Source organism: Ipomoea triloba, chromosome 8 (assembly GCF_003576645.1).
Source record: "Ipomoea triloba cultivar NCNSP0323 chromosome 8, ASM357664v1".
Classification (NCBI taxonomy): domain Eukaryota; kingdom Viridiplantae; phylum Streptophyta; class Magnoliopsida; order Solanales; family Convolvulaceae; genus Ipomoea; species Ipomoea triloba.
The window spans coordinates 2,699,489-2,727,407 of record NC_044923.1 but is presented as its reverse complement, the minus strand read 5'-3'; the positions used below and the strand labels follow the sequence as shown (position 1 = coordinate 2,727,407).

General features: G+C 36.7%; 7 protein-coding genes across 15 annotated transcripts; 4 read left to right on the top strand and 3 right to left on the bottom strand.

The window, feature by feature from the left end:
* Window positions 1-78: 78 nt before the first annotated feature.
* Window positions 79-4,010, top strand: LOC116027234 (hexokinase-2, chloroplastic-like). Of its 2 annotated transcripts, none has more exons than XM_031268744.1 (9): window positions 79-399; window positions 1,161-1,311; window positions 1,397-1,576; window positions 2,274-2,348; window positions 2,447-2,602; window positions 2,713-2,808; window positions 2,923-3,092; window positions 3,251-3,332; window positions 3,502-4,010. In XM_031268744.1, the coding sequence occupies exons 1-9, from the start codon at window positions 119-121 to the stop codon at window positions 3,838-3,840; spliced, it is 1,530 nt and encodes a 509-aa protein (XP_031124604.1). In that variant the 5' UTR covers window positions 79-118; the 3' UTR covers window positions 3,841-4,010. The 2 variants fall into 2 exon arrangements, with proteins under 2 accessions (XP_031124604.1, XP_031124605.1); XM_031268745.1 differs by having other exon boundaries at window positions 80-399; window positions 2,923-3,050.
* Window positions 4,006-9,846, bottom strand: LOC116027233. Of its 8 annotated transcripts, none has more exons than XM_031268735.1 (13): window positions 9,570-9,846; window positions 8,241-8,380; window positions 7,846-7,918; window positions 7,278-7,402; window positions 6,912-7,122; window positions 6,546-6,825; window positions 6,397-6,466; window positions 6,234-6,303; window positions 6,045-6,111; window positions 5,883-5,967; window positions 5,450-5,779; window positions 5,149-5,355; window positions 4,006-4,669 (listed from the first exon to the last, which is right to left on the bottom strand). In XM_031268735.1, the coding sequence occupies exons 2-13, from the start codon at window positions 8,322-8,324 to the stop codon at window positions 4,361-4,363; spliced, it is 1,911 nt and encodes a 636-aa protein (XP_031124595.1). In that variant the 5' UTR covers window positions 8,325-8,380; window positions 9,570-9,846; the 3' UTR covers window positions 4,006-4,360. The 8 variants fall into 8 exon arrangements, with proteins under 8 accessions (XP_031124595.1, XP_031124598.1, XP_031124597.1 ...); XM_031268738.1 differs by lacking the exon at window positions 9,570-9,846 and adding an exon at window positions 8,778-8,896; XM_031268737.1 differs by lacking the exon at window positions 9,570-9,846 and adding an exon at window positions 8,582-8,702.
* Window positions 9,847-11,948: 2,102 nt separating this feature from the next.
* On the bottom strand, window positions 11,949-12,629 carry LOC116027886. Its single transcript, XM_031269653.1, has one exon. It carries the CDS (start codon window positions 12,513-12,515, stop codon window positions 12,120-12,122), a length of 396 nt encoding a protein of 131 aa, XP_031125513.1. The 5' UTR covers window positions 12,516-12,629; the 3' UTR covers window positions 11,949-12,119.
* Window positions 12,630-13,938: 1,309 nt separating this feature from the next.
* Window positions 13,939-14,508, top strand: LOC116027567 (histone H1-gamma, late-like). Its single transcript, XM_031269269.1, has 3 exons — window positions 13,939-14,247; window positions 14,329-14,394; window positions 14,503-14,508. The coding sequence occupies exons 1-3, from the start codon at window positions 13,939-13,941 to the stop codon at window positions 14,506-14,508; spliced, it is 381 nt and encodes a 126-aa protein (XP_031125129.1).
* A 971-nt stretch (window positions 14,509-15,479) lies between these two features.
* Window positions 15,480-17,989, top strand: LOC116026686 (HMG1/2-like protein). The gene is made up of 4 exons (XM_031268041.1): window positions 15,480-15,894; window positions 15,976-16,083; window positions 16,401-16,471; window positions 17,480-17,989. The coding sequence occupies exons 1-4, from the start codon at window positions 15,586-15,588 to the stop codon at window positions 17,793-17,795; spliced, it is 804 nt and encodes a 267-aa protein (XP_031123901.1). The 5' UTR covers window positions 15,480-15,585; the 3' UTR covers window positions 17,796-17,989.
* Window positions 17,990-21,889: 3,900 nt separating this feature from the next.
* On the top strand, window positions 21,890-23,597 carry LOC116027731. Its single transcript, XM_031269465.1, has 4 exons — window positions 21,890-22,374; window positions 22,596-22,658; window positions 22,783-22,857; window positions 23,022-23,597. The coding sequence occupies exons 1-4, from the start codon at window positions 21,982-21,984 to the stop codon at window positions 23,391-23,393; spliced, it is 903 nt and encodes a 300-aa protein (XP_031125325.1). The 5' UTR covers window positions 21,890-21,981; the 3' UTR covers window positions 23,394-23,597.
* A 301-nt stretch (window positions 23,598-23,898) lies between these two features.
* On the bottom strand, window positions 23,899-26,685 carry LOC116027489 (tubulin beta chain-like). Its single transcript, XM_031269153.1, has 3 exons — window positions 26,225-26,685; window positions 25,336-25,605; window positions 23,899-24,754 (listed from the first exon to the last, which is right to left on the bottom strand). Exons 1-3 carry the CDS (start codon window positions 26,631-26,633, stop codon window positions 24,081-24,083), a joined length of 1,353 nt encoding a protein of 450 aa, XP_031125013.1. The 5' UTR covers window positions 26,634-26,685; the 3' UTR covers window positions 23,899-24,080.
* Between the last annotated feature and the right edge of the window lie 1,234 nt (window positions 26,686-27,919).

The window sequence follows — 27,919 nt, the reverse complement described above, 5'->3', positions numbered from 1 at the left end:
ATGCTCCTTGTTTCAATTTCCACGTCACCTTTACATTTTACACCTCACTACCTCTATCTAATGTCATATTTTGTTTCTTTTTAATTTCCTTTTATCTGATCTCACAAGAATACCCAAAATGTCCCTCACCGCCGGGATCACGCCCGTCGGAGCTTCTAACGTCGGACGGCCATTTCCTAAATTGGTCTCTCGGCCGCGGGAGATAGTGGCCGTACGATGTAGTCTCAACTATGGCGTGGCTGCAATCCTGACTAAGCTGCAGAAGGACTGTGCCACTCCTCTCCCAGTCTTGCGCCACGTGGCTGATGCCATGGCCGCCGATATGCGAGCCGGGATTGCCGTCGACGGCGGCAGTGACCTGAAGATGATTCCCAGCTATGTCGACACTCTACCAACTGGGTAACGTTAAAAATTACTGTTTTTTCTTGTTGGGTTTTCTGCACTGGCTCTGAGGTTGCTTTTCATTTGTGTTATTGATTTACAGTTTGATAAAAATGTTTGCTTTTTTTCTTGTGTTAAAGCTTGTTTAATCTATTGTATGAATTTATAATTTGGACTCGCAAGATTCAAGAAGTAAATAGTTGGGCAATTTTAGCCAAATTGGTTAGGAGTTAGCTCCGTAACCACAAGTTTACAATGGTCCTGTTTGGTAAATGGATGTTAGCTGTGTTAGCTGATTGAGTTAGAGGGTGTGACTAGTTTATAATATTAGCTTATTGTAGAAAGGTGTTTTGTAAATTAGCTGTTAGACGATAGCTGTTTGGTATAATTTCTATTCTCAAAAAGCTAATTGAAAGAGTTGCTTTGAGCAGTTTTTTGAATTTTGGAGTTACAAAAAGCTGATTAACCAACCACTTATATTGATTTTTAAATCAAGTCAAGCAGCTAATAGTGGTCAAATAAGCTAAAATTGGCTTATAAGCTAACTATTTTACCAAATAGAATATCTACTCCCAGCAGGAGCAGCCTATTGGCTTTCTTGATTAGGGTTACAAGGCGGGGTTTTCTCGGGACAATGGTTCATGAATCATGACTTTTAACACTGCCATGATGTTTTCATAGGAAAAGATTTGTGCTTTTTGCTTCCAGTATTACTTGTTTTGAGTATTTACCTGTCTTTTGATATCCATTGATAGGGTTTGAGTTTTCCACTTTTTAAGGAATGAGAGAGGACTATTTTATGCATTGGATCTTGGTGGCACTAATTTCCGGGTGTTGAGGCTGCAATTGGGAGGGAAAGCAGAGGGCATAATCGCCACCAAGTTTGAGCAAGTGGCTATACCACCGGAATTGATGTGTGGAACTTCCGAGGTTTGTTTGTTTCATTGTTTGGTCTGAATGTTCTTCTATAGTCTTTACATTTGCATTGGTTGAAAGTATGCACAATTTGTTCCAGGAGCTTTTTGATTTCATTGCCTCTGCACTGGCGAAATTTGTAGAAGAGGGAGGAAAGTTCCATTTGCCACTTAGAAGGGCGAGGGAAATAGGATTTGCGTTTTCCTTCCCCGTGAGGCAGACTTCTATTAACTCCGGTGTTCTAATCAAATGGACTAAGGGTTTTGCTGTCTCTGGAACCGTTAGTATTTCTTCACTCGTTTCTCACTGGCAAACTTTTCCATGCTGCTATATAGTTCAGTGAAGATGATCAGTAGCCTTCTTACGAAGATGAATAATAATATATCTATATACTGTGGTCTTGAAATTGCTTTGATGTGAAAATGTGGATATTTTTATCATTAGGAGATGCAAGTAGATATGCATATAGTTAAGAATTTAGGGTGTGTTTGGTAGCCCGGAAATTCCGGGCTTTTGGTGTTTGGCAGCACCTGGAAAATGCGGTCAACGGAAAACAACTTCCGTTGGCCAAGGAAAATGAGGCCATTTTTCCGGAAAATGACTTCCAGATTTTTTTTCCCGGAGTTGGCTTCAACAAATTTTTGGCCAAAATGGCCACATCTGTAGTTTTTTAAAAGAAATATTATTATTTTATATATTATTATAATTTTTTATATTTAAAAAAAATAATTAAAATGTAAAATTATACAATTTAATACATTTTTCCAGAAAATGAACCAAACACAAAAAGACAGTTTTCCAGAATGCAACCAAACACGGGAAATGAAACTGTTTTCCGAAAAATGACTCATTTTCCAGAAGTCATTTTCCTGCTTTCCAAACACACCCTTAGATTTTCAAGCATTTGAGGCATCGGGAGATGTACAACTCATTAGCTAGTTCCTCGGTAAGCATATCTGATGGCATTTATTGAACAGGCGGGGAAAGATGTGGTTGCTTGTTTAAATGCAGCTATGGAGAGGGTGGGATTAGATATGCGCGTGTCTGCTCTGGTACTTTCCTTTTGAAGCTTCATATTTCTCAGAAGGCCATATTGCATTCCCCGAAGTTAGTTAATTCCTTATTTTTTGTGTTTCCATAATCAAGTTAGGTCAACGATGCCGTGGCAACACTGGCTGCAGCGCGATACTGGGATGAAGATGTCGTGGTTGCTGTTATTCTTGGAACCGGAACCAATGCTTGCTACGTTGAACGCGTGGATGCTATTCCTAAACTGTCAGAACTGACGTCAACATCTGGGATAATGGTTGATAAAATCTTTTAAGTCCATATAAGAAAAATACTTACTTCACAGTGTATATGGATTGTGATTAGGTTACAAGCTAAGGTTCTATTGATAAATGAGTATACTTTCAGATTGTGAGCACCGAGTGGGGAGCATTTACGAGTTGCCTTCCTTTGACCGAGTTTGATAGAGAAATGGATGCAGAGAGCATTAATCCTTGTGAGCAGGCGAGTATTTTCATTGTAAATTACTGTCCTCCGTTTAACCAATAGACCTTGAAAGTTGAAACGCTCTAACTATAGAGTTCTTGGACTTCCAAACGTGCATGTTTCATCACATAGATATTCGAGAAGACAATTTCAGGCATGTACCTTGGAGAAATTGTTAGAAGGGTACTGGTCAAAATGAGCGAGGTTGGCTTATTCGGAGGCTCTCTCCCAGAGAAATTATTCATGCCCTTTGCTCTCAGGTATTTTCATCGAGAGAAATTATTCATGCCCTTTGCTCTCAGGTATTTTCATCGTAACATGTTGATAACAAATGTGTGGGGGAAAAAAAAAAAACATCTGACTTGAATGTCGAGGCTAATTTAACGTGTTGACTGTTTTAACTAGGATGTTGTAATTCATAAATGGTATAATCGCTGATGTCAATCTCTGTGATAAACAGTACACCAGATATGTGTGCAATGCAGCGGGATACTTCCCGGGATCTTGAAGGTGTTGGGTCAATCCTCTATGATGTTCTTGGGGTATGAATTGATAATTCAAATGTATAAAGCTTTCCGATTTCCAGTCTTCATGATCAGCTTAAGTTCTTGTCCTCGTTAGAAAATTTTGATTCATTTCGGTGAACTTGCAAACTAGTTTTCCTTTTATTACTTCGATTTTTATGCACATTATCTCTTCTGCTGATCTCAGGTGAATTCTGATTTGTGCGCGAGAAGGGTAACTGTGGATGTTTGTGAGGCTATTGCAAAACGCGGTGGACAACTGGCTGGCGCAGGAATTGTCGGGATTCTGCAGAAGATGGAGGAGGATTCTCGAGGTCTTATATTCGGGAAGAGGAGAGTAGTAGCGGTAGATGGAGGCTTGTATGAGCATTATCCACAGTACAGAAGCTACCTCCAAGAAGCTATCGTCGAGCTTCTGGGTTCAGAAATTTCGAGAAATTTAGTCATACAGCACTCAAAAGATGGTTCTGGGATTGGGGCTGCTCTCATAGCTGCTGCAAACTGTAAGTATGAACATGACAGTTAAACCATAATTTTACTGCAAGAAAAGTTGTGATTCTTGAAATAGCTACACTTCTGCCATGAAAGACTCAGTTTTTCTTATTGTATAATGCAGTCTGAAAATAATGAACAATTGGTTCCTCTGTGATGAATAATGCAGTTTGTTCACATGTAAAGAAGCTCACCCATGTTCCAGGATTAACATTTACTATTTGCCTCTACAACATACATGCCCCAAAGGGTTTTTTTTTCTGATCATTCAATTGCAAAAAACAGATACCATCAGAATTTTTCAATATATATATGTGTGCGCGCGCTCAACTGGCTACTAGCATTAGTTCTTGCTCAATATGCATGTACAAAAAGAAAAGAATAAATCAATGGTGATCGGGCATGGCTTCTGATGTGATGTGGCGTTGTTGTTCGTTCTAATGGCGACTATTGCAGAGCATTTGCAACGCTGGCATGCTGTTCGGGTAGAGTCCCCGGGCATTCCCTTCGAAGCCATCAGGTAAATGATAGTACTGTCCTCTTACCCTTGAGCCTTATAGTGATGAGGAAATGGGCATAAGCCGCTGCTGCTGTTCAAGTGAGATGGGAGCGTTCTTGGAGGCAAGCGTGTCCAAGGAAGAACGAGAGCCCGGGAACATGGTTTGAGCAGATTGGAGAAGGGAATGCGCGTTTTGTCCTCCATTTTGCCACTCCGGTATATGGGAGGCACTGACAACTTCACCATGCTTGTATGCAGGTGTGAGCTGGGTAGGCCAAATTTGTATTTCTTGCCTGTGGAGTTGTAGTCTTGGTGGAACTGTGGCGTCTGCTACTGCACTCCCAAACTGTGGTGGCAATAGAACCTATAGTCACCATAAGAACACTCCTTTCAGCTTCAAGAACACTTCTAAATCAGGCTAGGTATTAGTAGTAATTATGTGTTTGGGGCAACTCTAACCAAGTTGGTCAGACTGTTGGTTTGGTAACCATAAGGTTACAAGTTCGAATTCCAGTAGGGACAACCTATCGGCTTTCTTGGTTTGAGCCGGTCAGCTATGGGCAATCTAGGCTGGTTTACCTCCTTGTGGTCCTTTGCAAGTTAGGATCACAACTCACAAGGCGAGGTTTACTCAATGCACACTATTAAATAGTGAGTGCCAGTTTCCCTAAAACAGAGACTATTATATCTTGCCTAATGCAGGGCAGGGTGTGATATCAGAAACCAAACTCATTTACCTAGTTGACAAGTTCATGAAAGCCATCATAACAGAACAATGAAATTGAAGTTTTCAACACAGATGGTATTTTAATAACATGGGGAAAGTGGGAACAAGCAAGTCACCTGCTGAGCTGCACCTGTCGAAGAAAGCGGGCCAAAAGAAGCAGATGAATAACGATTCTGGGGAAGCAGGAAAGATAGTTGCGGGTTCTCTGATGCTATGTGAGGAACATGTAGTTGTTTTGAGGCTTCAATGGTTTCTCCAGCTCTAGTAGCATTACTACTTCCATTAATCATTCCTTGAGGTGGAAACGACACGAAATCTGGGTTCTGCAGGTATACACGAAAAGAGTCCATCACACTATCACAGCAGACAATATGACTAAATGAACGATACAGCAATCGTGTTGAGTATGAAACCAACCTGCTTTGATAAACCTTGTCTCTGGTCTTGAAGAAGCTTCTTGTGTAAAAAGATGGCATTCCTCACCTCATTGGTAGTTTTCTCCACCACAGAACAGGCAGCACTACCACTAGAGAAAACTTTGTGTGAATCATTTATCGTGCCAATTAAGCTGTCATCAGTTACGCGAATCCCTTGCTTTGATCTATTAGTTTGAGTCGATTGAGCAGACTGCAAGAGCAATTTGTCAGCCCTCTCAGATATCTGCAAGACTTTAATGAGGTGGCATACATAAACATGAGTACAACATCTCTTCCACGAGTTCTTCAAAACAGCAGGAACTCGACCATTCTGCATTAGTTAAACTGAACTGAGAACACATCATACTGTAGGGGCACACAGCAGAATAAATTTATCAGAGAATGTCAAATGATCTAAATCTTTGCTATGGCACCTTTTCAGCAAAAGGCTCTGGGGTTTGAGTTCGAGCAATGAAAGAATTGTTTCCAAACCATTCAGGGCATTTGACATCATATAACCTAAATTACCTCAATATATTAGAAACCAAAGAATAGTAGTTTACAACAAAACAAGAGTGAGGCGAAAAGAGAATTACTCCAATGCAGGACTAAGCATATCAGAAGAACACGAGCTTGCTAGAGTCAAGCCTGGCCATAATGAACCTAACAAAGAAAACACATTAGTCACATCACTCATAATGTTAGAAGCAGGGTCTTTAAGTATAAATTGCACCGTGTTTGACATGTTAAGAAGCAATCCTTAGAAAAAAGTTCCATTGAAGTACCGCTAGTAGCATTGGTTTCTTTCTCCTTGGATTTGTTCTCAACCTCGGTTTGTATTCCAAAGGTTGCAGCCTACAAAGTATGAAAAGAAAAAAGAATCATATCGGTCCCATTTATTACTAAAACATACAGTAGTTCTATACAAACATTGAGATTAAAGCATACTGGATTCAGTCCAATCTCCAGTTTCTCTCTACCAGCTGGACTTCTCTCAAGTTCAGACCATTGTGATATCCTAAAAAAAGATCAAATACACATTAAGAGGATAAAATAATAGAAAGACTTTTATAGGGAAAACAGAAAGAGGTTTATACCGGTGTGGCAGATGTAAATTAGACCAAGCAGTGGAAATGCCATTGTTTTCTGATATTCGTTCAGTTGTTTGTTCATGTTTACAGAAAGCAGCTGGGGTCAAGTTCACTTCACAAATATCTGTATTTAAATCAATTGGTAACTCCATGCTGACAGGTCTATCGAGCTGATTGCCTGATGATGATTGGGACTTGATTGTTTCTTCAGCATTTGATGGCTGTTTTGAAGCCTCATCAGTTAATTGGGGGCTTGTTGTCCTAATCTCTGTTCCCATTTCCAAAACTACATTGTCAATGCAATAAATTCAGGTTAAATGAGGAAACAATAGCCCGATAACATAGAAGGAAGCTATGAATTGAGAAACACACCATTAATTGAAGGCACAGAACTCTCCACTTCAGGTGATGGTGATGATTTTCCTTCTGGAAGTTCATTATTGCATTCAGTTTTACATACACTTGTGTCTGGAAGCATAGCAGCCAGAGCATACAAAGTTTCAGCCACTTCTTGCTCATCTTCGGTGATTGATCCCAAAACCTCCTTGTTTATACACCTATCTAGGACATCCTGAGTTGTATCCTACAGGAATTTCAAATGTGGAAACTACATTAGTTTCACTAACTTTTTTTTTTTAATAATTTTTTTGGGGTTCTCCCAATTTCAAGAAATAAATAAGGAGGTAAATGGGATTGGAAGCAGGGTGGAAATATAATATTTTGAATCTAAGAGTGTACCAAATTCATTTTGGATCTCTTCTCATCTTTCTTAAGCCTTCCAACTCCATTAGACACTTGGTTCAACTTCGGGTTCCCAAGAAAAGGCGATGAAATGGATTCGTGATTTCTCTTCTTGATGGCTGCTATTCCAAAGAAAAACCTTGCTTTAGTTTCTCAACAACTTGAAGCATAGTTCAACTTTTCAAATATGTCCAACAAAAACATATTTTTATCATATCAAAACTTTGAAGTAGAGCAAATCTACTTATAAACTGCAAGCTGAAGGTTCATTTTGCAAAGGAAATACAAATGTTTGCAAAGGTCAATGAGACTAAAATTTTCAGCAGAAGAAAGGAAAGTTTTACATAGAATCTTTTTTCCTTGCTCTGTCGCTTTAGAGAAAGAAAAAGCAGATAGGAAAGATCATATAATTAGTAACAAAGCCTTGGGCATGAGGAAGTTTCCATATAAGCAATACATCTAAAACTGTGGGCTCCAAACAAATCTATCTTAAAAAACAAATCTCCAGGCCAACAACAAATTAACAATCAACCATTCCAGTAATGAAAAATCTAAAATGTCACACCTGAACGCAATTTTCGAGGAACAGGGGCATGGTTTACTGTATTACATCCACCAGAAAACTGCCAAATTTCAAACTGAAACTGGATTAGTTCATACCAAATCAGCAATTATAAAGCATAATATAAATACTTCACTGTTTTTTGGGCGACGAGGAAAATCCGCAGTCACTATCCAAGAGTGAGCATTGGTTAAACTCACCTTGTGACCCTAACCGGCAAGGGACCACAAGGAGGTAAAATCAGCCTAGGTTGCCCTGACCGGCTCAAACCAAGAAAGCCAATAGGCAATTCCAACTGGGAGTCAAACTTGTAACTTTGTAGTTATCAAGCCAACGACCAACTTGGTTGGGGTTTTCCCAATACTTCACTGTTAACTTGTGCAGATGTCTCATAGTACCTTTCTGGGAAGCTTTAATCTCTTACTATGATTACCATCTCCATTCTGAAGCTCATCTTCACCTCCAGACTCAAAGCAGCCCATTTTGCTCACTCAAACTCAACTCCTCAACAACAGTCACTCTTCATTCTTCCATTTTTCTGCAATTTATCCAAAAGTAAGACCTCTTCACCAGAACACTAATCAATTCCAGACTGGATATGTAGGAAGAGAACACAATAGCAAAATAAAGAATCCACCTAATCTAAGAAAACCACTCCAGAAGTACTTTCTTCAACAAAAAAAAAACAACAAAAAACCCAGAAGTTACTTAATGTACAATAAAGACATGCATTACTCACAACCAGGAAGATCCAAACAAGCAATTTGAATAAGAATATTTTCAGATAAGGACAACACAACACAGAACACACAACAACAGGATGATGATGATCTTTTGTTGTTTAGCAACCGTTATTTCGATGAAAGAAACAAAGAGAGCAACTTGAACAATGATAATTATCATAAATTATTTTCTTTTTTCAAAAAAAAAACAACCGCCTAGAAACTCCATCGCTACTGTGCACCCATTTGTCCACTTGCAAAGGAAAAATATCATAATGACATCAACTGACAGCTTCTTTCAAGGCCCAAATTTGATCCCAACCCAAACCTCAATCAATGCACCCAAACACCAACCCATCCCCAGATCTTTCTTTAGTCGCTCCCTTTAGCCTTATCTAACTAAAAAAGCAAAATACTGATTAATAAACTAATAATTTAAAAAAATTACAGTATTAAAAAAAAAAGAAAAGAAAAGAATTTACTGTTAATAAACATTAAATAGAAAATAATTGATTGGGTAAAGAATTGACATAAGGTTAAAACTTAAAGCTTGGAGAAAGAAAAGTGAAATATGAAGTCCTTTATGAAAAGAGAATCTGATTCTTCACCTAACAAAACCACTGAGAAATGGGAAGGGAGCTCAAATTATTAATTTAAAAAAAAAAGAGTAAAATACAAATATCTACAAACCAGGAATTTGACAGAATGAGAAATTAAGAATGATCTTCAAGCGAATTAATGACCATAAAACTCATTATGATTCTGCATATAATTACAGAGTAGTGATCTACAAACATTCAAATCTCCATTTCGTACATAAAATTCACGCATTTTCCAACGAAAAAAGAGGCTAAAATCCAGATATCATTGTAGAGCCATCACACAAGTTGCTCGAGAAAATGCGAAGCAACATTCGATCAACGGAAAAAGCATTTCTTTGAGCTTCTTCGTTGGATTTCTTGAGAAAATTTCAGTTTTAAAAGAAGTGTTCACACAAATACCGACCTATTCCCGATCAGGCGATGATCATCAAAACATGAACACTACAGAGTCTCCAGAAGAATATATTCAGCTTGGAAACTGATTGCAATCTTCAACAACAACAACAACAAAGAAGAATATAAGAAAGAAGAAGAAATCAACACAGAATTTGTTTTAACGGAGTGATAACCGACTCTGAGCTAACTTTTTTCCTCTCCTTCACTCTCTCCAGAAGAAAACTGATAATAATTACTCAACAGACAGACGGAAAAAACGAAGCTTTCGTTCGCCTTCTGCAAAACCGTCACTCTCTCTCTCTCTCTCTCCATATCTTTTGTTCAGAAATATATTCTGAAGACGTCGCGCGATCTGACAGCTCAGGATCGGTTGGGAATGTCAGCCGTTGGATCGGTGATGAAGGAATCTCACGTGTCAGGGAGGTTGCCACGTAGGACTGGGCTTTTGGTAGCCGCGAGCAAATGAAATGAAAACGCGGCAAGCGTCACGGTCCATGCATGTTGCTTACGTGGACTGTCAGGATTCGTTGTCCAAAGCTTTAGCCCGCATCCGATCGTCCATTTCACGTAGTTCTCGTGCCAAGTACGGAGTACTAGGACTACCACAAGTACTTCATTTTTTATTTTTTTTTGATACTATGTAAGGTGCGGTTTAAATAATCAAAGATCCATTTCTTATAACAAATATTGAAAATCTCTATAACACACTAATGAGTCCATTTTTATATCATCGACTAGGATTCGCACTGGATTGTGAATTCTGGTCCTATACGACATTGTTTTGAATTTTAATTTTAACGACGATCGTTTGTTGTTCAGTTCACGTTGTATAGTTTTTTTTTTTTTAATAACTGTAAAATATGTGTACGTGCCTTGTGTTATGTGTTTCTGTATCTCATGTTATGTAATTCTGTAGTTTAAGCATATGGACTCTGTATCTGAAATAAAGTAAATATAACATACGTTTTTGTGTCTTGTGATATGCATTTATGTGCAACACGCAACATATTGTGTGTCTTATTTTACGAATTGATGTATTGTATTATGAAATTGTGTGATTATAGGACATAAATTATCTACAGAAATCATATTTGAGAATAAATAAATATATAACATGTGTATGTGTCTTGTGTTGTGAGTTTTTGTGTCTCGTGTTATGAAATTATGTACCTTTAGAATATTGATTTTGTACCTATAATAAATTATAAAATTTATGTTGAAACATGATAAACATGAAACTACAAAATTTGTTAAAGCTTAAATATCAAATCGACGTCGTTTTGAACCATGGTTCATGATACAAATTGCTATAATGAGTGGCTCTCCTGTAAGACTGCCCCATTGATCTTTATTCATGATACGGATCGAGTCAAGATGAAAATGTAATACTATAATTTATTTATTTTTACTTATAATGGAATTCATTTGAAAAAAAAATGGTATTTTTAAATCAACATGTAAAAATATTACATTTTCTTTTTCAAAAATATTACACTTCCCCTTATAAATAACAAAAACTTTATTTCTAATTAGTATTACATTTTTCAATATAAATATTACATTTTAAGATCCATTTTCCATTATATTACACTCACGAATTAAATTAAATTGAATGAAAGAATAAAATAAAGAGTCGTTTAACTCGTTTTCATGAGTTGTGTGATCTTCGCACCATTTGTTTTGTGAATACATTTTAAATTAAGTAAGAACAAACAAAAAAGTAGAATAAGATTACACAAACCTATGTTTTTTTTTTCCTTTTTTTTTTTGAAAATCAAATTTATGCTTATTAGCAACACCAACAATATCAATTTTTACAAACGATCGACTACTTCATGCCTTCAATGGATACTCAATGATTGTAAGTTTAGGGTGAGAAAATTTGGGTTGATTTGAATTGCTAATCAGCACGTTCCCACAAAAATGTGTCTCCTTGAAAAAATGTTTAATTGCATTGTTTATATTGTCTTTGAACGAGTTCTCTGATGGCTTCTCCATTATGTATAGTACTCAAAGAAAAAAAAAATTAACTAGTCTGTCTTTAATTTGGTTAGTCATTTAATAGTCAAGTTATTTAGAATCTAACTGGTTAACTCCTTGACCCTTGCAATGAAAACCTCTCCTTGATTAGATCGACAACATATATAAAAAGACAGCGGACCGCTTAAATCGACTAAACATCTAGACGGATACTCGAATAAAGTGACATGTTAATTAGTACATACATATTCTTTATTGAAACATTTTTTTCTATTATATAGTACAACGCACTCTTAGCTAGCATTTTAAAGTAGTGGATCACTGTTTTTATTATTTCACTTTTAATTAGTACATACAACGCACTCTATTATATAGTACAACGCACTCTTGTTAAGGTGTCACGTTCTGATTAATCCAAAAAGTAGTGGATCACTGTTTTTATTATTTCACTTTTTTTATCCAATAAAATTTGTACACGTAACATAAGTCATACTCCATTAGAGTGTATATATATATATATATATCATTTTCCATATAGAAGCACTTCATATATGCATGCAAAAGCCTTAACCAAAAGTTACATGAGTGGAAACCAGCTAGACTGAATAGAAACCTGGTAATGAACCATGACAAGAAGCAAAACCACCAGCACCGCCAACCCCCACGGCGCAATCCCGCCGTCACCGCCCCCGCCGGACCGGTACACCGGCCGCCCATACGGATAGAAAAACCGGTAGCTAACCAGCCTGATATACACCAACAAGACCACCAACAAAGGCACCAAAAACAGAAACATCCTTAAACTGCTCTTCGTCCTCGCCACCTGCGCCTTAAAGTCCAAATACGTAGATAAACACATGAAAAACGCCACCAGCCCGAAAAGCACCATTAATGGCAGCGGCGGCGCTGTGATTGAGTCCACCGTCTGATCTCTCCAGCTCACCCCTCTTCTGCCTCCCCATAACCACCCCATTTTTTTAATTTTTTTTTTGGGGTTTTCTTTGGTGTTTTTGGGTGTCTGTGGAGTTGGTTTGGGGAGTGTAATATATATATGGGTTGGCTTTTTGGGTGGAAACTGGAAAGTTTGGGCATTTTGGTTAACTTTTGTGGATACCCAAATTGCAGGTAGGATATTTAAAGAAAGGGAGGATATATTCGTTGCTTAGTGGGGGTTTTGTTCTGTCATATCCTTTCTTATTCTTCGTTGATATATAGTTCTTTTTTTTTTTTTTTTTTTTTTTTTTTTTTTTGGAAAACGTTGATATATAGTTGATGCTAAGGAATCTTGGTTCTGTGTGCGTGTGTCATTGAAGGCTTGAAGCCCCAATCATGTCCATTCCAATAAGAAATTTCTAGTCTTAATTTCTTTAGAAAAAAAATAAAGAATACTATCTCACATGTGTATTTACTATTTACTAGCTATTAAACAACAATATGGTAAAATAGACCTTCAAATTTTAGTTGAAAAGTCAATTACTCTCTACACTTTTTAAAAGTGCAATTACAGTCTTTAACAATTGATGAGGTCACAAGTTCGATCCTCAATGGGGGGCGTTGCCTCTTTGTACTTCAGTAGGTTGAGAAAGTATGTATGAACAGATATTACATTGTAACAGAGTCAATAGTATTCAAAAAAAAAAAAACAATTGATTTTGATGTAATAAAGCTCAAAAATGAATTAATGACATGCTATTACATGTAATTAAAATTCTGGTAACCCACCAGCGAGATTTGGATAAAATTTCAGGCAAAAAGTGATCAGTGACTGGTCACTCGTCACCATCAAAGAGGCATGGAGTTGGAGAAGGCGACCAATGTGTAGTTAAGGAAGATGCAATAGAGAAGAAAACGCAGGTTGCGTGAAAAAAATAATAATAATAACGACGTCATCTCAGGGGACGACGTAGTTTTGGACCACGGTCCGTGCAATGAAATTTTATATCATATACCAGAGTCCACATAGTATTATGAACCATGAATCGAACCGATAAGGTATATAATTCATAATCGTAAAGATACATAATTTAATAATACAAGACACAAAAAAATCATAACATAAAACACATATACATATTATATATATTTTTAAATATAATTTAGGTACATAATTTGTGTTCATATAATCATATATACAAAATTTCACAAAATAAGACACAAAATTCACACCTTCAAAAAAAGACACAAAATTCACAGTGTATTTTCAATCCTGGGCAATAACGCTCCTTACAAATTACAATGCGGGCTTAAACTTTTACATCGCGTCGCCTTACCATTTATTGTATGTCTGAGGCCCAAATCTTGAAGACGATGTTTTCAGCAAATCAGAACTGAGAACCGGAGAAACCCTTGTTTTCCTCTCTTCAACTCCCCAAATTTGGGTCCATTTCGCAATTGAAATGCCTTCTGAAGATTCAAAGGCGTTGAAGAAGGAATCCGTCGAAGATGAGGAAGAGGATGAGGAGGAATGCCTTGGCTCAATGCTGAAGAACCGGAAGAAAGAAGGTTCCGGCGGCAATGCCGCCCCGAAACAGTCCAAGGCCAAGAAACCGCCCGCTAAAGTGAAGGAGGAAGACGGTGCTGAAAAGCCCGCTCCGAGAAAAAGCTCGAGCAAGGCTCCTGATAGTAAAGCTAAAGCGAAGAAAGAAGAGGACGATGACGATTTTGAAGAACCTAAATCCAAAAATGCGGCTAATAAAACTGAAAAGGTTTGTTTTATGTCGTAAATGTTTTATTCAATTAGGTTTCGGAATTGATTGTATGATTTGTGCTTGTGTTTTTGGTTTAAGGTGCAGAAAAAGGCGAAGAAGGCAACTAAAGAAGCAGAGCAGAATGGGAAGAAGCGTGAGAAGAAGGTTTATGATTTNTTTTTTTTTTTTTTTTTTTTTTTTTTTTTTTTTGGAAAACGTTGATATATAGTTGATGCTAAGGAATCTTGGTTCTGTGTGCGTGTGTCATTGAAGGCTTGAAGCCCCAATCATGTCCATTCCAATAAGAAATTTCTAGTCTTAATTTCTTTAGAAAAAAAATAAAGAATACTATCTCACATGTGTATTTACTATTTACTAGCTATTAAACAACAATATGGTAAAATAGACCTTCAAATTTTAGTTGAAAAGTCAATTACTCTCTACACTTTTTAAAAGTGCAATTACAGTCTTTAACAATTGATGAGGTCACAAGTTCGATCCTCAATGGGGGGCGTTGCCTCTTTGTACTTCAGTAGGTTGAGAAAGTATGTATGAACAGATATTACATTGTAACAGAGTCAATAGTATTCAAAAAAAAAAAAACAATTGATTTTGATGTAATAAAGCTCAAAAATGAATTAATGACATGCTATTACATGTAATTAAAATTCTGGTAACCCACCAGCGAGATTTGGATAAAATTTCAGGCAAAAAGTGATCAGTGACTGGTCACTCGTCACCATCAAAGAGGCATGGAGTTGGAGAAGGCGACCAATGTGTAGTTAAGGAAGATGCAATAGAGAAGAAAACGCAGGTTGCGTGAAAAAAATAATAATAATAACGACGTCATCTCAGGGGACGACGTAGTTTTGGACCACGGTCCGTGCAATGAAATTTTATATCATATACCAGAGTCCACATAGTATTATGAACCATGAATCGAACCGATAAGGTATATAATTCATAATCGTAAAGATACATAATTTAATAATACAAGACACAAAAAAATCATAACATAAAACACATATACATATTATATATATTTTTAAATATAATTTAGGTACATAATTTGTGTTCATATAATCATATATACAAAATTTCACAAAATAAGACACAAAATTCACACCTTCAAAAAAAGACACAAAATTCACAGTGTATTTTCAATCCTGGGCAATAACGCTCCTTACAAATTACAATGCGGGCTTAAACTTTTACATCGCGTCGCCTTACCATTTATTGTATGTCTGAGGCCCAAATCTTGAAGACGATGTTTTCAGCAAATCAGAACTGAGAACCGGAGAAACCCTTGTTTTCCTCTCTTCAACTCCCCAAATTTGGGTCCATTTCGCAATTGAAATGCCTTCTGAAGATTCAAAGGCGTTGAAGAAGGAATCCGTCGAAGATGAGGAAGAGGATGAGGAGGAATGCCTTGGCTCAATGCTGAAGAACCGGAAGAAAGAAGGTTCCGGCGGCAATGCCGCCCCGAAACAGTCCAAGGCCAAGAAACCGCCCGCTAAAGTGAAGGAGGAAGACGGTGCTGAAAAGCCCGCTCCGAGAAAAAGCTCGAGCAAGGCTCCTGATAGTAAAGCTAAAGCGAAGAAAGAAGAGGACGATGACGATTTTGAAGAACCTAAATCCAAAAATGCGGCTAATAAAACTGAAAAGGTTTGTTTTATGTCGTAAATGTTTTATTCAATTAGGTTTCGGAATTGATTGTATGATTTGTGCTTGTGTTTTTGGTTTAAGGTGCAGAAAAAGGCGAAGAAGGCAACTAAAGAAGCAGAGCAGAATGGGAAGAAGCGTGAGAAGAAGGTTTATGATTTGCCTGGCCAGAAGAGAGACCCTCCAGAGGAGGTATGCTTTTGCAAATAGGAAAAAATGTCAAATCGAGCAATAAACTTATCGTTTTCGTGCAATTGAGTGAAAACAAGCAAAATATGTGCAATTGGAACTGATCAATTTGCTTGCTACTAAGACTCACACTATCCTCTTCCTTACTAGTTGGGAGGAAAGATTGAAATGTTTTCAACTTAAATTGCATTAAAAGAAATAAAAAAAATGTTTCAATTGCTTGTTTGATGTTTTGATTGCATACTTCACCCAATTGCACTGTGTTCTCTGGGAATGTTTGCAGCTAATGGAGTATTCTTTTGTTTTGTTTTTGGTTGCAGAGAGACCCATCGAGGCTTTTTTATGAATCTTTGTACAACCAATTGCCAGAAAGTAACATGGCTGCAATCTGGTAAGTATCTAGTGATTATGCTTTGGAGCTCATTATCTGTCTAGTTTGCTATGCCTTGCCATCATCTTTGATTTATATGGTTCTCAAGCTACTTCAATGATGGTATTCTCTAACTTGGTTTACAATATAGGATTCACGGGAAAAGGGATGTTGGTGAATGTTTGGTCTAAGATCAAAGAATAATTGCGTTAGAGTAAAAGTTAAGACGTTTTTTTTATCAGCATGGAACTTGTTTTAGATTCTCATAACTTAAAATCAAATTTGAAACTTAGCCCAGGAATATAATCATACACGAATGATTGTCAAGGGCATATTAGTGAATGGGTTAAAAATGTGTTGCCCATTGCTGTGTTTGTATGCCATTTTGACATTTTTTTCATCTATGCTTTCCATTGCAATGCTATTAGAGCTTTGTGGGTTTTCCAAAATGTCAGATTTAAACCCCAAATAACTCGAAAATGTCTTCTGGGCAACTACATTTGAGAAGTGCTTTCCCTAGCTGCCAATTTTTTATGGTACTGGTGGCACTTTGACTTCTGATGGATGCCACCTTCTTTTATCTGTTTTTCCTCTGTTTACTTGATGCTTATAAGTTATAATAAAATCATTTTGCGTTGAAATACAAGCTACTTAACCACTGTGATTGTTTCCTTGGGTAAATTCCTCTCACCGCCACATGAATTCCATCATCTAAGTCAACCAAGACTTATAATTTGGCTATACGAGAAAGGAAAAGGGAAATGATAATAAATTATTGTTGATCATTTAATGCACAGCTATATTTTATTTGATTCATTGCATCCATTCTCTTCATAGTTGCTATACCCCAGCTTCTTTTTTTTAGGATATATATCTGCAAATGAGTTGAACGGCTTAAGGCTAATCATTGCTGTTATGGATTTCAAAAGCTTTGCTTGCTCGATGGATTCAGAATATATATGTTTCATTTACACGTGTTGTAGCCAATCCCGACTCAATATATACACTTCATATGTATGTTTCTGGCAGGATGATGGAGTCTGGTTTGCTATCCAAGGACAAGGCGAAGGAAGTTTTCGAGACGATTAAGAAAAAGGCACAGCAGCAGAAGCACATTTCGCCAAAGAAATCTGTCAAGAAAACCACCGCTGCTTCTCCTGTGCCCGCTAAGAAGACGCAGACGCCTTCTCCGGCTGTGTCTACACAGAGAAAGAAAGCTGCAGGGTCTGAAGCCAAACCAAAACAGTCAAACAAGCGCAAGAAGGAGGATGATGACTCTGATGATGGATCAGATGATGACTTTGTTCTGGCTCCAAGAAACCCAAAGAAACAGAAGACATCCTAGATTCTTTTTCATTAGTGAATCTTGGTTTTCCTAATCTAATTTAGAGAGAGAGAGAGAGAGAGAGAGAGAGAGAGCGGGATGCTCATTTCTGCTTCTGCAGCTACTTCTGGGCACCATTTTCTAACTAATTTTGTTAAAACTGGATTCTTTTAAATATTAAAATGTTAACAGTATTCCCCTGTTTCTTCAACCAATACTGCAATTATATATGCTTGTGCAATCTCTAAACCTAGTTTGATTAATGTCACTAGCTAAACTTCTTTTTCTCCATTGAAAATGAATCATCATGCACCATGACTATGACTTAAGTACTTTTAGTATATTAAAAATGTACTTTGTATTTTTGATCCACGTAACTATATAGACCACAAAAATTTGCCAAGACCCAAAGCCTTATTAATATCCTGCCCTTGTTTTTCATAAATACCTAATCTATTGTGAGTCTAGTCAATTAAAAATCATCAGTAATTTTTTTTATTAATTAAAATCACTACTTGATGTGACATTAATTTTTAAAAAAGAAAAAAATATATACATTCAACAAAATAATAACACGTCAATCGTGATTTTTGTAAGAGATTATATTATGACCCCAAAAGGACCTTATGGATTTGATGGCATCACTGTCGTGATTTTTGTATGAGATTATATTATGACCCCAAAAGGACCTTATGGATTTGATGGCATCACTGTAGCTATTCCAAATGAAATGTTACAGGTTCGAGTTTCATCCCAATTAAAGATGTTGGCAGAATAATGTTAAGCAAATAGTCAAATACTACAAATAAGAAAATTTAACTTCTTTTTTTTTTTTTTTTTTAGTACTCAAAAAAAAAAAAAGGTTAGATTTTAGTTATAAAAAAAGGTTGTTCAATGTAACACCCTGCAATGTACTTACTAGATCAATTACCGTTTCATGAATCATTATTGTTGCTGTAATTACTTGCTCAAACATTTAATTGGGCGTTTAGCTACGCTATATTGGCTCAACAAATAAATAAACATTTCTCAGCATGGACAACTCGGTTGGTCACATGGGGTCTAGCCTCTGTGTTCAACTGAGTTACCATAATTTACATCCTCCCAAATTTTCTGTCGGGTTCGAGACAGAATGAATGAAACATAATTCTTGTATTCAAATGTCATAAATTTAATTTCTGTCAACACATTTTACGTTGAGTCATTCGCACGGGTCTTCCTTAGTTTAATTTCTCTCAACACCAAAAAAAAGAAAATCTAATAGCTAATTACGGAGTACATTTTTTTTAATGATTAGTAATTTCAAGAGAAAAAAAAAACAAAATTTTTTTCTTAGTCTCTCACCTATATATTTGTGTATGATCATTTGCTCATTTGTTGTTAAAATTAGAATAAAGGTCAAATAGACCCTTGAATTATTTGAAAAAAAAAATGTAATTATATCATTCAAACTTGCAAAAAAAAAAAAAAACACTTCAATGTTTTGACTTGTTTTTATATGTAAAGATAAAGTTAAAAATGATTTAAATGTTGCATCATTGTATTTTTACACACACACAGATATATATAATTTAATTTAAGATATTCTAGTTCAAAAAATCAGCTAAAAATGATTGCATATAAGGAGTAGGGATGTTAAAAGGAATAAGGTTCAAATTGGCCACTGAACGTAACCTGAAAGTGCAATTAGGTCACTGAACGAAAAAAAGGTGCAATTAGGTCAATGAACATTCCAAATACATGCAATTTCACCCGATAGCAGGTTATCTTTCATTTCATCAGGTTGCCTGCTTTATGTGGATGGTGAATTGGCATTTTAAAATAATTTTTAAAAAATAATAACATTAAAAATAAAACCTAAATGCCTGCTTCCTTGTTTTTTTAAAAAAAAATAATTAAAAAATTAAAAATAAAATGCCTTCTTGTTTGTTTTTTTTTTTAAATTAAATTTTTAAATTTTTTATTTATTTTATTTTATTTTTATTTTTAAAGTTTAGTATTAAAAAAATATTTTAAAATGTCAACTTACCATCCATGTAGGTAGGCAACCTGATGAAACAGAAGGTAACCTGCTATCAGGTAAAATTGCATGCATTTGGAGTGTTGAGTGGTCTAATTGCACTTTTTTTTTCGTTTAATGGTCTAATTGCACTTTGAAGTTACGTTCAATGGCTAATTTGAATATTATCCCATGTTAAAATTATAGTTCATCCTTCCCTAAATTCCCTGGATCTCTTTTCTCAATTCTCAAATGCATACAATGATAGTTCCAATACTTTATAAAAATATGTGAACTTGTAATTACTTCAGGGCCACATATGTAAAATTTCTCAAAGACAAACAACTAAATTTAGGCAAAAAATTATTACTCAACAACCAATAATAAATAGGCTAAAGTTTATACTAATGTAATGCATGGTTATTTAAGGAAAAAAATAAAATAGAGGATAAAGTAGAAAACATTTTAAAAAAATGCTAAAATCAAAATTCCATCAAATAATTAAACAGACATTTTTTAGTTCTTATTTAAATGTGGTAAGAAAATTTAAAAGTCGTATGACCAAATTTGAAAATTTTAATAGTGAGGGGGGGAGGAGGGGGCGGGGATAAATGTTGAAATGGTTCTTATTTAAATGTGGTAAGAAAATTTAAAAGTCGTATGACCAAATTTGAAAATTTTAATAGTGAGGGGGGGGAGGAGGGGGCGGGGATAAATGTTGAAATGATTCTATACTTGTAGGACAAAATGTGAAAATAACTTAAGTTTCGCGCCTATTTTCATTTAAAAATTTTTAACGATAAAATTTTTTTTCCTCAAATTTAATTTAAGATAGTTTAGTTCAAAAAATTAGGGGTGGGCACTTCGGGATTCGGTACGGTTTTTTCGGTTTCGATTTCGGTATCGGTATTTCGGTATTACAAAAAATGATACCATTCGATTTTACAATAAAGTTCGGTTCGGTGTGAAACGGTTCGGTTTCGGTTCGGAATTATTTCGGATCGGGATTTGGTTCGGTTTAGGATGTTCAATTTTTAACATTTACTAATTTTTCAAATAACACACTGCCAAACAATACATATTCGCATAATCCAAAGTCTAAAATATAAATATTACATAAAAACAAAACAATTCAAACACAAAATTAACATAGCAATCCAAATTGTAAAGTAATATCTTGTACATCCATCATCCCCTCATCACGGATCAATATTCATTATTATTATTTATTATATATATTTAAAAAACCGAACGGTTTTCGGTTTGGTTCGGTAAAAACCCAAACCGAACCGTTCGATTTCTCTATATTAAGTACCGTTCGGTTCTTTCGGTTTATACCGAACCGAACCGAACTACTTCAGTACGGTTCGGTTTGGTTCGGAACCGAAGTGCCCACCCCTACAAAAAATCAGTTAAAAATGAGAGACAAGATGTTAAATTATAGTTCATCCTTCCCTAAATTCTCTCGATCTCTGTTCTCAAATGATACTTCCATTACTTTATATACAAATTTGTGACTATGTAATTACTTCAGGCCACATAAGTATGATTCCTATAACCTGGGTGTAACTGAGTAGAAATGACTCTCTCATCCTTAACCAAAAGTTAATGGTTTGATCCTTAACTTTGAGAATGAAGTAGTCTTAAATCTTCAGGTCCACTATCCCACTCAATAGAGGTGCCTATAACACAACAAGGATATTAATCACTGTGTTCGACGGTAAAAACTTTAGGCTACACGATAAAAAAAAATGGTATTATTCCTATAATGATTCAAATTAGGAAATTTTCCTACTGAAACAAGGAATCATACAACTGATACAATAACTGCAAGTCGTTGTGTGCGCACGTGACCTTCTCAGCCCAACACCAATCATCACCGCCGCGGCGAGGCGGGAGCCTTTAAAAAAAAAAAACAAAAAGAAAAAAAAAAGAAAACGTAAAGACCCAATAAACCTATGTTTTTATGATCGAAAAGTGTGGCATAAACCCTAGGCAGTGCTCTATCTCTAATAGAGCGCCACGTGTCAATCGCCCCGCCCCGTCTATGGATTTCCCTCTTATACCCAAACATCCCTCCCTCTCCCCCTCCTAACCAAATCTCTTTCCTCAGCAATTCCCCTTTCGAGAGAAATACACAGCGAGATAGAGATAGCGAGAGAGATATAGAGATATAGAGATAGAGAGAGAGAGAGAGAGAGAGAGAGAATGAAGATGAAAGGAAGTAATGTTTCGCCTACGTTGTTGTACGATGATGAGGAGATTGAAGTTGCAAACATCTTGCTCGATCTCCGGAAACTAATCCGACAGTCCGATTTTCGCGTGAAATTGCGCGGTTTATCGTTAAGTTGGGGGTGTAAGCGGCGGAGATCTAAGATTAACCGGAGCGCCGCCGTATCTCCTCCGCCTACCACGGCCGCCGTCAAGTCACGGTCCCCTTCGCCGCCGCCGCCGCCGAAGGATTCTCGCTCCGAACCGGAAATTCCGGCGGGTCTCAGATTTAAAACTGAGGTCTTAAGCCCCGCCACGCCGCTCTCCTTTTCGCCAAGTGAATCCGACGAGAAACCTGTCATCTCTTCCCGCAAACACTCCAAGAAAAGGGTGAATTTCGTGATCTCTGTTTATATATATCACTAACACTTCTCTTTTCTCTTTTCTCTTTTCTCCTCCATGAAATTATACATTTTTAGAAAAAAAAAAATTCTTTAAATTTGAAACCATTGACTGACAAATCCTTAGCTCTGTTTTCTCTTTCTTTTACGATTTCGTCGGAGAAATTATAATTAATGCGATGTTTTCTCTGTTTGGTTTTGGACTTGCAGACTAGAGAGGAATGGATGAAGAATGTTGATGAATTAACCCAGTGCAAAGAGGTGCTTATTGGGGTGAGTTGTAATTTCCTCATCACAACAATTTTTTTTTTTTAATTTTTTGAATTTTGGTGATACAAATCTATTATTTAGTTATTTATTTATTAATTTTTTTTTTTTGGGTGATTGAATTGAATAGCAATTGGAGAATGTGAGGGCATATTACAACAACCAACTGGCTTACAATCTCAAGCTGAAAGCAATGAGACAAGAGGTATGGCTTTTTTTTTATGATAATAATGATTTCTGTTGTCTCTGTTTTTTTCTTTAATATATTTTTAAAAAATATTTTTTGGGTATTTATTGGGATGAGCTATTGAGCTGTATTTTATTTATTTATTTTTTTTTTAATTTTTTTTGTTTACTTATGGCTTACAGATACTGAGTACATCGCAAAAAGTTGAAGAGCCTAGTGGGCCTGATACAAGGGCAGGACAAGGGTATCCGCAATATGAAAGCCCAATCATTATCGATCAATTGGGCCAAAGATATCAATATCAGGGTTTGGTCTCAGCCCAAAATGGGATGGGCTACCTTTTAGGCCCAATTGGGATTCCGGATCTGAACGTTTCTGTGGAGGAGACTCTGGTGATGGGTTCTTCGCAGCCGTTTGATGTTCAGAGAATGGAGGGTGGTGATAAGAAGACCAGATACGCGGAGGCTCGGAGATACAGAATGGTTAGGAATAAGTCGAAGATTAAGGGTGGGCCCCGTTCCACAACCCTTCCATCATTTCCATGCCGAACATGATAATTGCATTTTTTTTTTTCAATTTATCTTTTTCATAGGGTAGTTTGCCTTATCTAAGTGTAAATCATATGAGGTTTTTGGAGGATTTTACGAGATTTTTTGTTCAAAATTTTTGCAGAAGTTGATGCTACAATGTTGTATCATTGGACTTAGAAATGAAAATCATTCATTATTATATTGAGGAGACTATAAATTTTGTGTCCAGTTCAGTTTAATTGTGTAATCTTCGCTAGGTGCTCCTTGAGTGTCTAGTGTTTAGACTGCGATTAATCAGGAACATGTGTAATTTTTTGAATGTTAACTTAAAAAACATCTAAAATCTAAAATTTGAACAATTGATGTCGACAAAGCTAATCAGCCGACAAGACAACAAATACTTGATCTATCACAAATACCTGATCTAGGCGGCTGGCCAATGCCTAACACAATCTGTGCCTGAGATTTTTGCAACACTGATTGCAACATTAACCAATTAGACAATTTCCATCAAGTTTAGAACAAAACAGAAATAAAGGGATGAAATAAATTGCAATTTGATGAGACAATAACAAATTAAAACGAGTTCACATGCACGTTAATGAAAATAAAAGGAGAATGAAGAAACAGAGTTGACATTACAGAAAACAAGGATATGATAAAAACAACAACAATAATAGTAATAATAATAATGGATGGATGTTGAGAGCCTCAGAGGTCGTCATGGTCATCGGCGCCGTCGTCATAGTCTTCGTCATCCACGGTGGCGTCTTGGTACTGCTGATACTCCGCAACCAAATCATTCATATTACTCTCAGCCTCTGTAAACTCCATCTCATCCATTCCTTCCCCAGTATACCAATGCAAGAAAGCCTTGCGCCTAAACATGGCGGTGAACTGCTCGCTAACCCTTCTAAACATCTCCTGGATGGAGGTGGAGTTGCCGACGAAAGTGGACGCGAGTTTGAGCCCAGTGGGGGGAATGTCACACACGCTGGACTTCACATTATTGGGGATCCATTCCACGAAGTAGGACGAGTTCTTGTTCTGCACATTGATCATCTGTTCGTCCACCTCTTTGGTGCTCATTTTCCCTCGGAACATGGCGGAGGCGGTGAGGTAGCGGCCGTGGCGAGGGTCGGCGGCGCACATCATGTTCTTGGCGTCCCACATTTGCTGGGTCAGTTCCGGGACCGTGAGAGAGATGTATTGCTGGGATCCGCGGGAGGTCAGTGGGGCAAATCCAACCATGAAGAAATGGAGGCGTGGGAATGGGATCAAATTCACTGCCAGCTTCCGGAGGTCTGAGTTTAATTGTCCTGGGAACCTCAAGCAGCAGGTTACTCCGCTCATTGTTGCAGAAATCAAATGGTTCAGGTCACCAACTGCAAATCAAAATTCAAAAACTCGAGATTTTAGAGTTAGGGCCATGAATATTAAACTCGATAAGGCAGAACCATTAAACTCATCCATCTCGTTCCTACTGTGGATGCCTGTATAACCATCGAAGGCTGTTGAAGTGACTAATTCCCGGAAATTAGGAGGCGATGAAAACAAAGAAATTGTTGAGGTTTTCTTATCATTTCTATCTAATCTCAACAGGTTTGATGTTAAGAAAAGATCTCTTGCAGGAAGGTTGGCTAGAGATTTCTTGNCATCCATCTCGTTCGTACTGTGGATACCTGTATAACCATCGAAGGCTGTTGAAGTGACTAATTCCCGGAAATTAGGAGGCGTTGAAAACAAAGAAATTGTTGAGGTTTTCTTATCATTTCTATCTAATCTCAACAGGTTTGATGTTAAGAAAAGATCTCTTGCAGGAAGGTTGGCTAGAGATTTCTTGATAGCTCGATAGGGCTAGTGCGGAATTAAATGGATTGGTCCAATTGACATCTTTATTTGTCTGGTTTGATTAAAGTAGGTATACGACATAAAATAAGATGATGTAGTAGTTATTGTTACTCACAGCTTGGAGTGCTGAGCTTCAAAGTTCTGAAACAGATATCATAGAGAGCTTCATTATCAAGGACCATGCACTCATCTGCATTCTCCACCAACTGATGAACTGAGAGTGTGGCATTGTATGGCTCAACAACAGTGTCAGAGACTTTGGGTGATGGGAAAACAGAGAAGGTGAGCATCATTCTATCAGGATAATCCTCCCTTATCTTTGAAATCAATAGAGTTCCCATCCCAGAACCAGTGCCTCCTCCAAGTGAGTGACAAACCTGGAAACCTGCAGATAAAATCAAAAGGAGGAACATCATACAAAAACAAACAACACTCTGCTTCTTTTCCATCTACCTGTTTTCTCAGTTTCAGTGCATAATCACATTTACAGTGATTGTGAATTGAAGTTTTTCCATATTCCTGATAAATAAAGCAAACAATAGTCTGCTTCTTTGAATATTCAATATTGTTTATGCTCTACAAAAGGAAAGCATTAAACATGTCCATTAATCTTCAACTGACTCTAAATTAGAAGTGCAAGAAGTAGCCAGTATATGAGAAATTAATAGTGACAGTTTATCCAGCTAATTGATCATTAATATCATGAATCTCATTGGACGAATCATTAAAGCTCATCAGAATCTACAGAACCAAATCAATTCAGAAGTGGAAATGTTAGTTTAGACAAATCACAAACAAATGCTGAAAATTCAAACAGAAGCCAATTCAATTGCAAATTAAAATTGAAAACTCTTAACAAAAATTTAACCACAAAATAATCTAAACATCAAAAACAGGCATGACCGCAAGCATCACGAGTATGAATATATGCATCATGTATAACCATGCGCATTACATGAGCATTGAGAGTGAAAACAAATTAAGAAGAAATTATGGAAAATAACCTTGCAAACAGTCACAATTCTCAGCCTCCTTACGCACAACGTCGAGAACGGAATCGATCAGCTCAGCGCCTTCGGTGTAATGTCCCTTGGCCCAGTTATTCCCCGCACCGTTCTGTCCGAACACAAAGTTATCCGGTCTGAAGATCTGGCCAAACGGTCCCGATCGAATGCTATCCATCGTACCAGGCTCGAGATCCATAAGGACGGCACGCGGCACGTACCGGCCACCGGAAGCCTCATTGAAATACACATTGATGCGCTCGAGCTGCAGATCGCCGGCACCGCTGCCGTCGCCGCCCTTGTAACGGCCGGTGGAGTCAATGCCGTGCTCGTCGCAGATAACCTCCCAGAATTTGGAGCCAATTTGATTGCCGCATTGGCCTCCCTGAATGTGTAAGATCTCTCTCATGATTAATCCCCTCTGTATGTCTTTCTCGAATTGAAATGAAATGGAAACTTGGAAGGGCGATGAAGGAAATTGGATGAAGAGAAGAGAATATTTATATACCAACGATTTCAGCGTTCGAAAGACAAGCGGGAAAACAGACAGCATAACCGATCGAGAGTGGAAAGCGGATGTGGCCCCCACGTGGGGTATCAATCTATGCACATTATTACATTGCATACACTAATAAAAATGATAGATATTATTAACTATCAAAATCTTAATGCATTGCCATATAATTAATTAACAATTAGCCAAACACATTGGACTCGGATAACATATTTGTGTCTCTCCTTGAGAGAAAGTCACAGAATCAAATCTTAATGAGTTCAAGACCAGAACTGTCGTGCCTTTTCCTCAAAGTTAATCTTTTTTAAAGTTACGAATCCATTTTATCTACTTCTCGACACTTGGTCTTCTAGATTTTTAAAGATAACTGTGGCACATTATACACCTTATGACGTGCACAGTCAATACATTACGCTTCCACGATTTGTATTCGTATTGAAAATCAAATTCAGAGTGGCAGTATCATCACTAAAAAAAAGTATCTTTATAATCTACACATAAATATCATAATTGGATTACTAATTAATTCACAATTGAGTTTGATTTATATAATTTGAATTATATTATATATATTATACATTATTTATTTCAAAAGTTGTGACATAAAGTTTAAAATATTAATTAATTAAATTGTGAAGTAGTGTAGCAATAATTGAGATTTAGTGTCTATATATCATCTTTAATTTAAAAAGGTGTAATTTGCAAACAAATTACTCAAAGTTTAAGTTAGGAGTGCATGCAAGTTTGCATGACTGCTGCCAGCAAGGATGGCCCCTATGATTGTTGTGGAGGATGAGTTGGTGGTTATGTGTTCCCCGTTGGAGCCGAATATAGTTGCGGGGTTAGATGGCAGGTCAATTGCAAATGTTTTTAGTCATAATACTTATCGCATTTTAGTATAAAAATCACGATCCATCTACTCAGGTACTTATTTCGGAACAATTATATTTTGTATATTTGGTTAATGATATTGATGTAATTTTGAATAATTACTCTTCAATTTCTTATAGAAGATTAAATTTGATTAATATTTTTAGAGTTCACGAGCCATAATTAATATGGGACAATACAAAGTTATAAAGAAACTCAATAGTTATTTTGTTTTAAATATAAACAGATACTACAATTCTTTTTTGAGTATTCAATGTAACAGAGTCTATAATACTTCAATAATTTGATTA

What these genes read in the sequence shown, in the direction of transcription:
- LOC116027234 (XM_031268744.1), top strand. Translation starts at nt 119, where the DNA reads ATGTCCCTCACCGCCGGGATCACGCCCGTCGGAGCTTCTAACGTCGGA. An exon ending in GTCGACACTCTACCAACTGG is followed by an intron (nt 400 to 1,160) that starts GTAACGTTAAAA and finishes CCACTTTTTAAG; the next exon opens with GAATGAGAGAGGACTATTTT. An exon ending in GTTTTGCTGTCTCTGGAACC is followed by an intron (nt 1,577 to 2,273) that starts GTTAGTATTTCT and finishes TTTATTGAACAG; the next exon opens with GCGGGGAAAGATGTGGTTGC.
- LOC116027233 (XM_031268735.1), bottom strand. Translation starts at nt 8,324, where the DNA reads ATGGGCTGCTTTGAGTCTGGAGGTGAAGATGAGCTTCAGAATGGAGAT. An exon ending in AGAGATCCAAAATGAATTTG is followed by an intron (nt 7,123 to 7,277) that starts GTACACTCTTAG and finishes AAATTCCTGTAG; the next exon opens with GATACAACTCAGGATGTCCT. An exon ending in ATGCTTAGTCCTGCATTGGA is followed by an intron (nt 5,968 to 6,044) that starts GTAATTCTCTTT and finishes GAGGTAATTTAG; the next exon opens with GTTATATGATGTCAAATGCC.
- LOC116027886 (XM_031269653.1), bottom strand. Translation starts at nt 12,515, where the DNA reads ATGGGGTGGTTATGGGGAGGCAGAAGAGGGGTGAGCTGGAGAGATCAG.
- LOC116027567 (XM_031269269.1), top strand. Translation starts at nt 13,939, where the DNA reads ATGCCTTCTGAAGATTCAAAGGCGTTGAAGAAGGAATCCGTCGAAGAT. An exon ending in CGGCTAATAAAACTGAAAAG is followed by an intron (nt 14,248 to 14,328) that starts GTTTGTTTTATG and finishes TTTTGGTTTAAG; the next exon opens with GTGCAGAAAAAGGCGAAGAA.
- LOC116026686 (XM_031268041.1), top strand. Translation starts at nt 15,586, where the DNA reads ATGCCTTCTGAAGATTCAAAGGCGTTGAAGAAGGAATCCGTCGAAGAT. An exon ending in CGGCTAATAAAACTGAAAAG is followed by an intron (nt 15,895 to 15,975) that starts GTTTGTTTTATG and finishes TTTTGGTTTAAG; the next exon opens with GTGCAGAAAAAGGCGAAGAA. An exon ending in AGAGAGACCCTCCAGAGGAG is followed by an intron (nt 16,084 to 16,400) that starts GTATGCTTTTGC and finishes TTTTGGTTGCAG; the next exon opens with AGAGACCCATCGAGGCTTTT.
- LOC116027731 (XM_031269465.1), top strand. Translation starts at nt 21,982, where the DNA reads ATGAAGATGAAAGGAAGTAATGTTTCGCCTACGTTGTTGTACGATGAT. An exon ending in GCAAAGAGGTGCTTATTGGG is followed by an intron (nt 22,659 to 22,782) that starts GTGAGTTGTAAT and finishes TGAATTGAATAG; the next exon opens with CAATTGGAGAATGTGAGGGC. An exon ending in TGAAAGCAATGAGACAAGAG is followed by an intron (nt 22,858 to 23,021) that starts GTATGGCTTTTT and finishes TATGGCTTACAG; the next exon opens with ATACTGAGTACATCGCAAAA.
- LOC116027489 (XM_031269153.1), bottom strand. Translation starts at nt 26,633, where the DNA reads ATGAGAGAGATCTTACACATTCAGGGAGGCCAATGCGGCAATCAAATT. An exon ending in GAATTGTGACTGTTTGCAAG is followed by an intron (nt 25,606 to 26,224) that starts GTTATTTTCCAT and finishes TTTTATCTGCAG; the next exon opens with GTTTCCAGGTTTGTCACTCA. An exon ending in GAAGCTCAGCACTCCAAGCT is followed by an intron (nt 24,755 to 25,335) that starts GTGAGTAACAAT and finishes TTTGATTTGCAG; the next exon opens with TTGGTGACCTGAACCATTTG.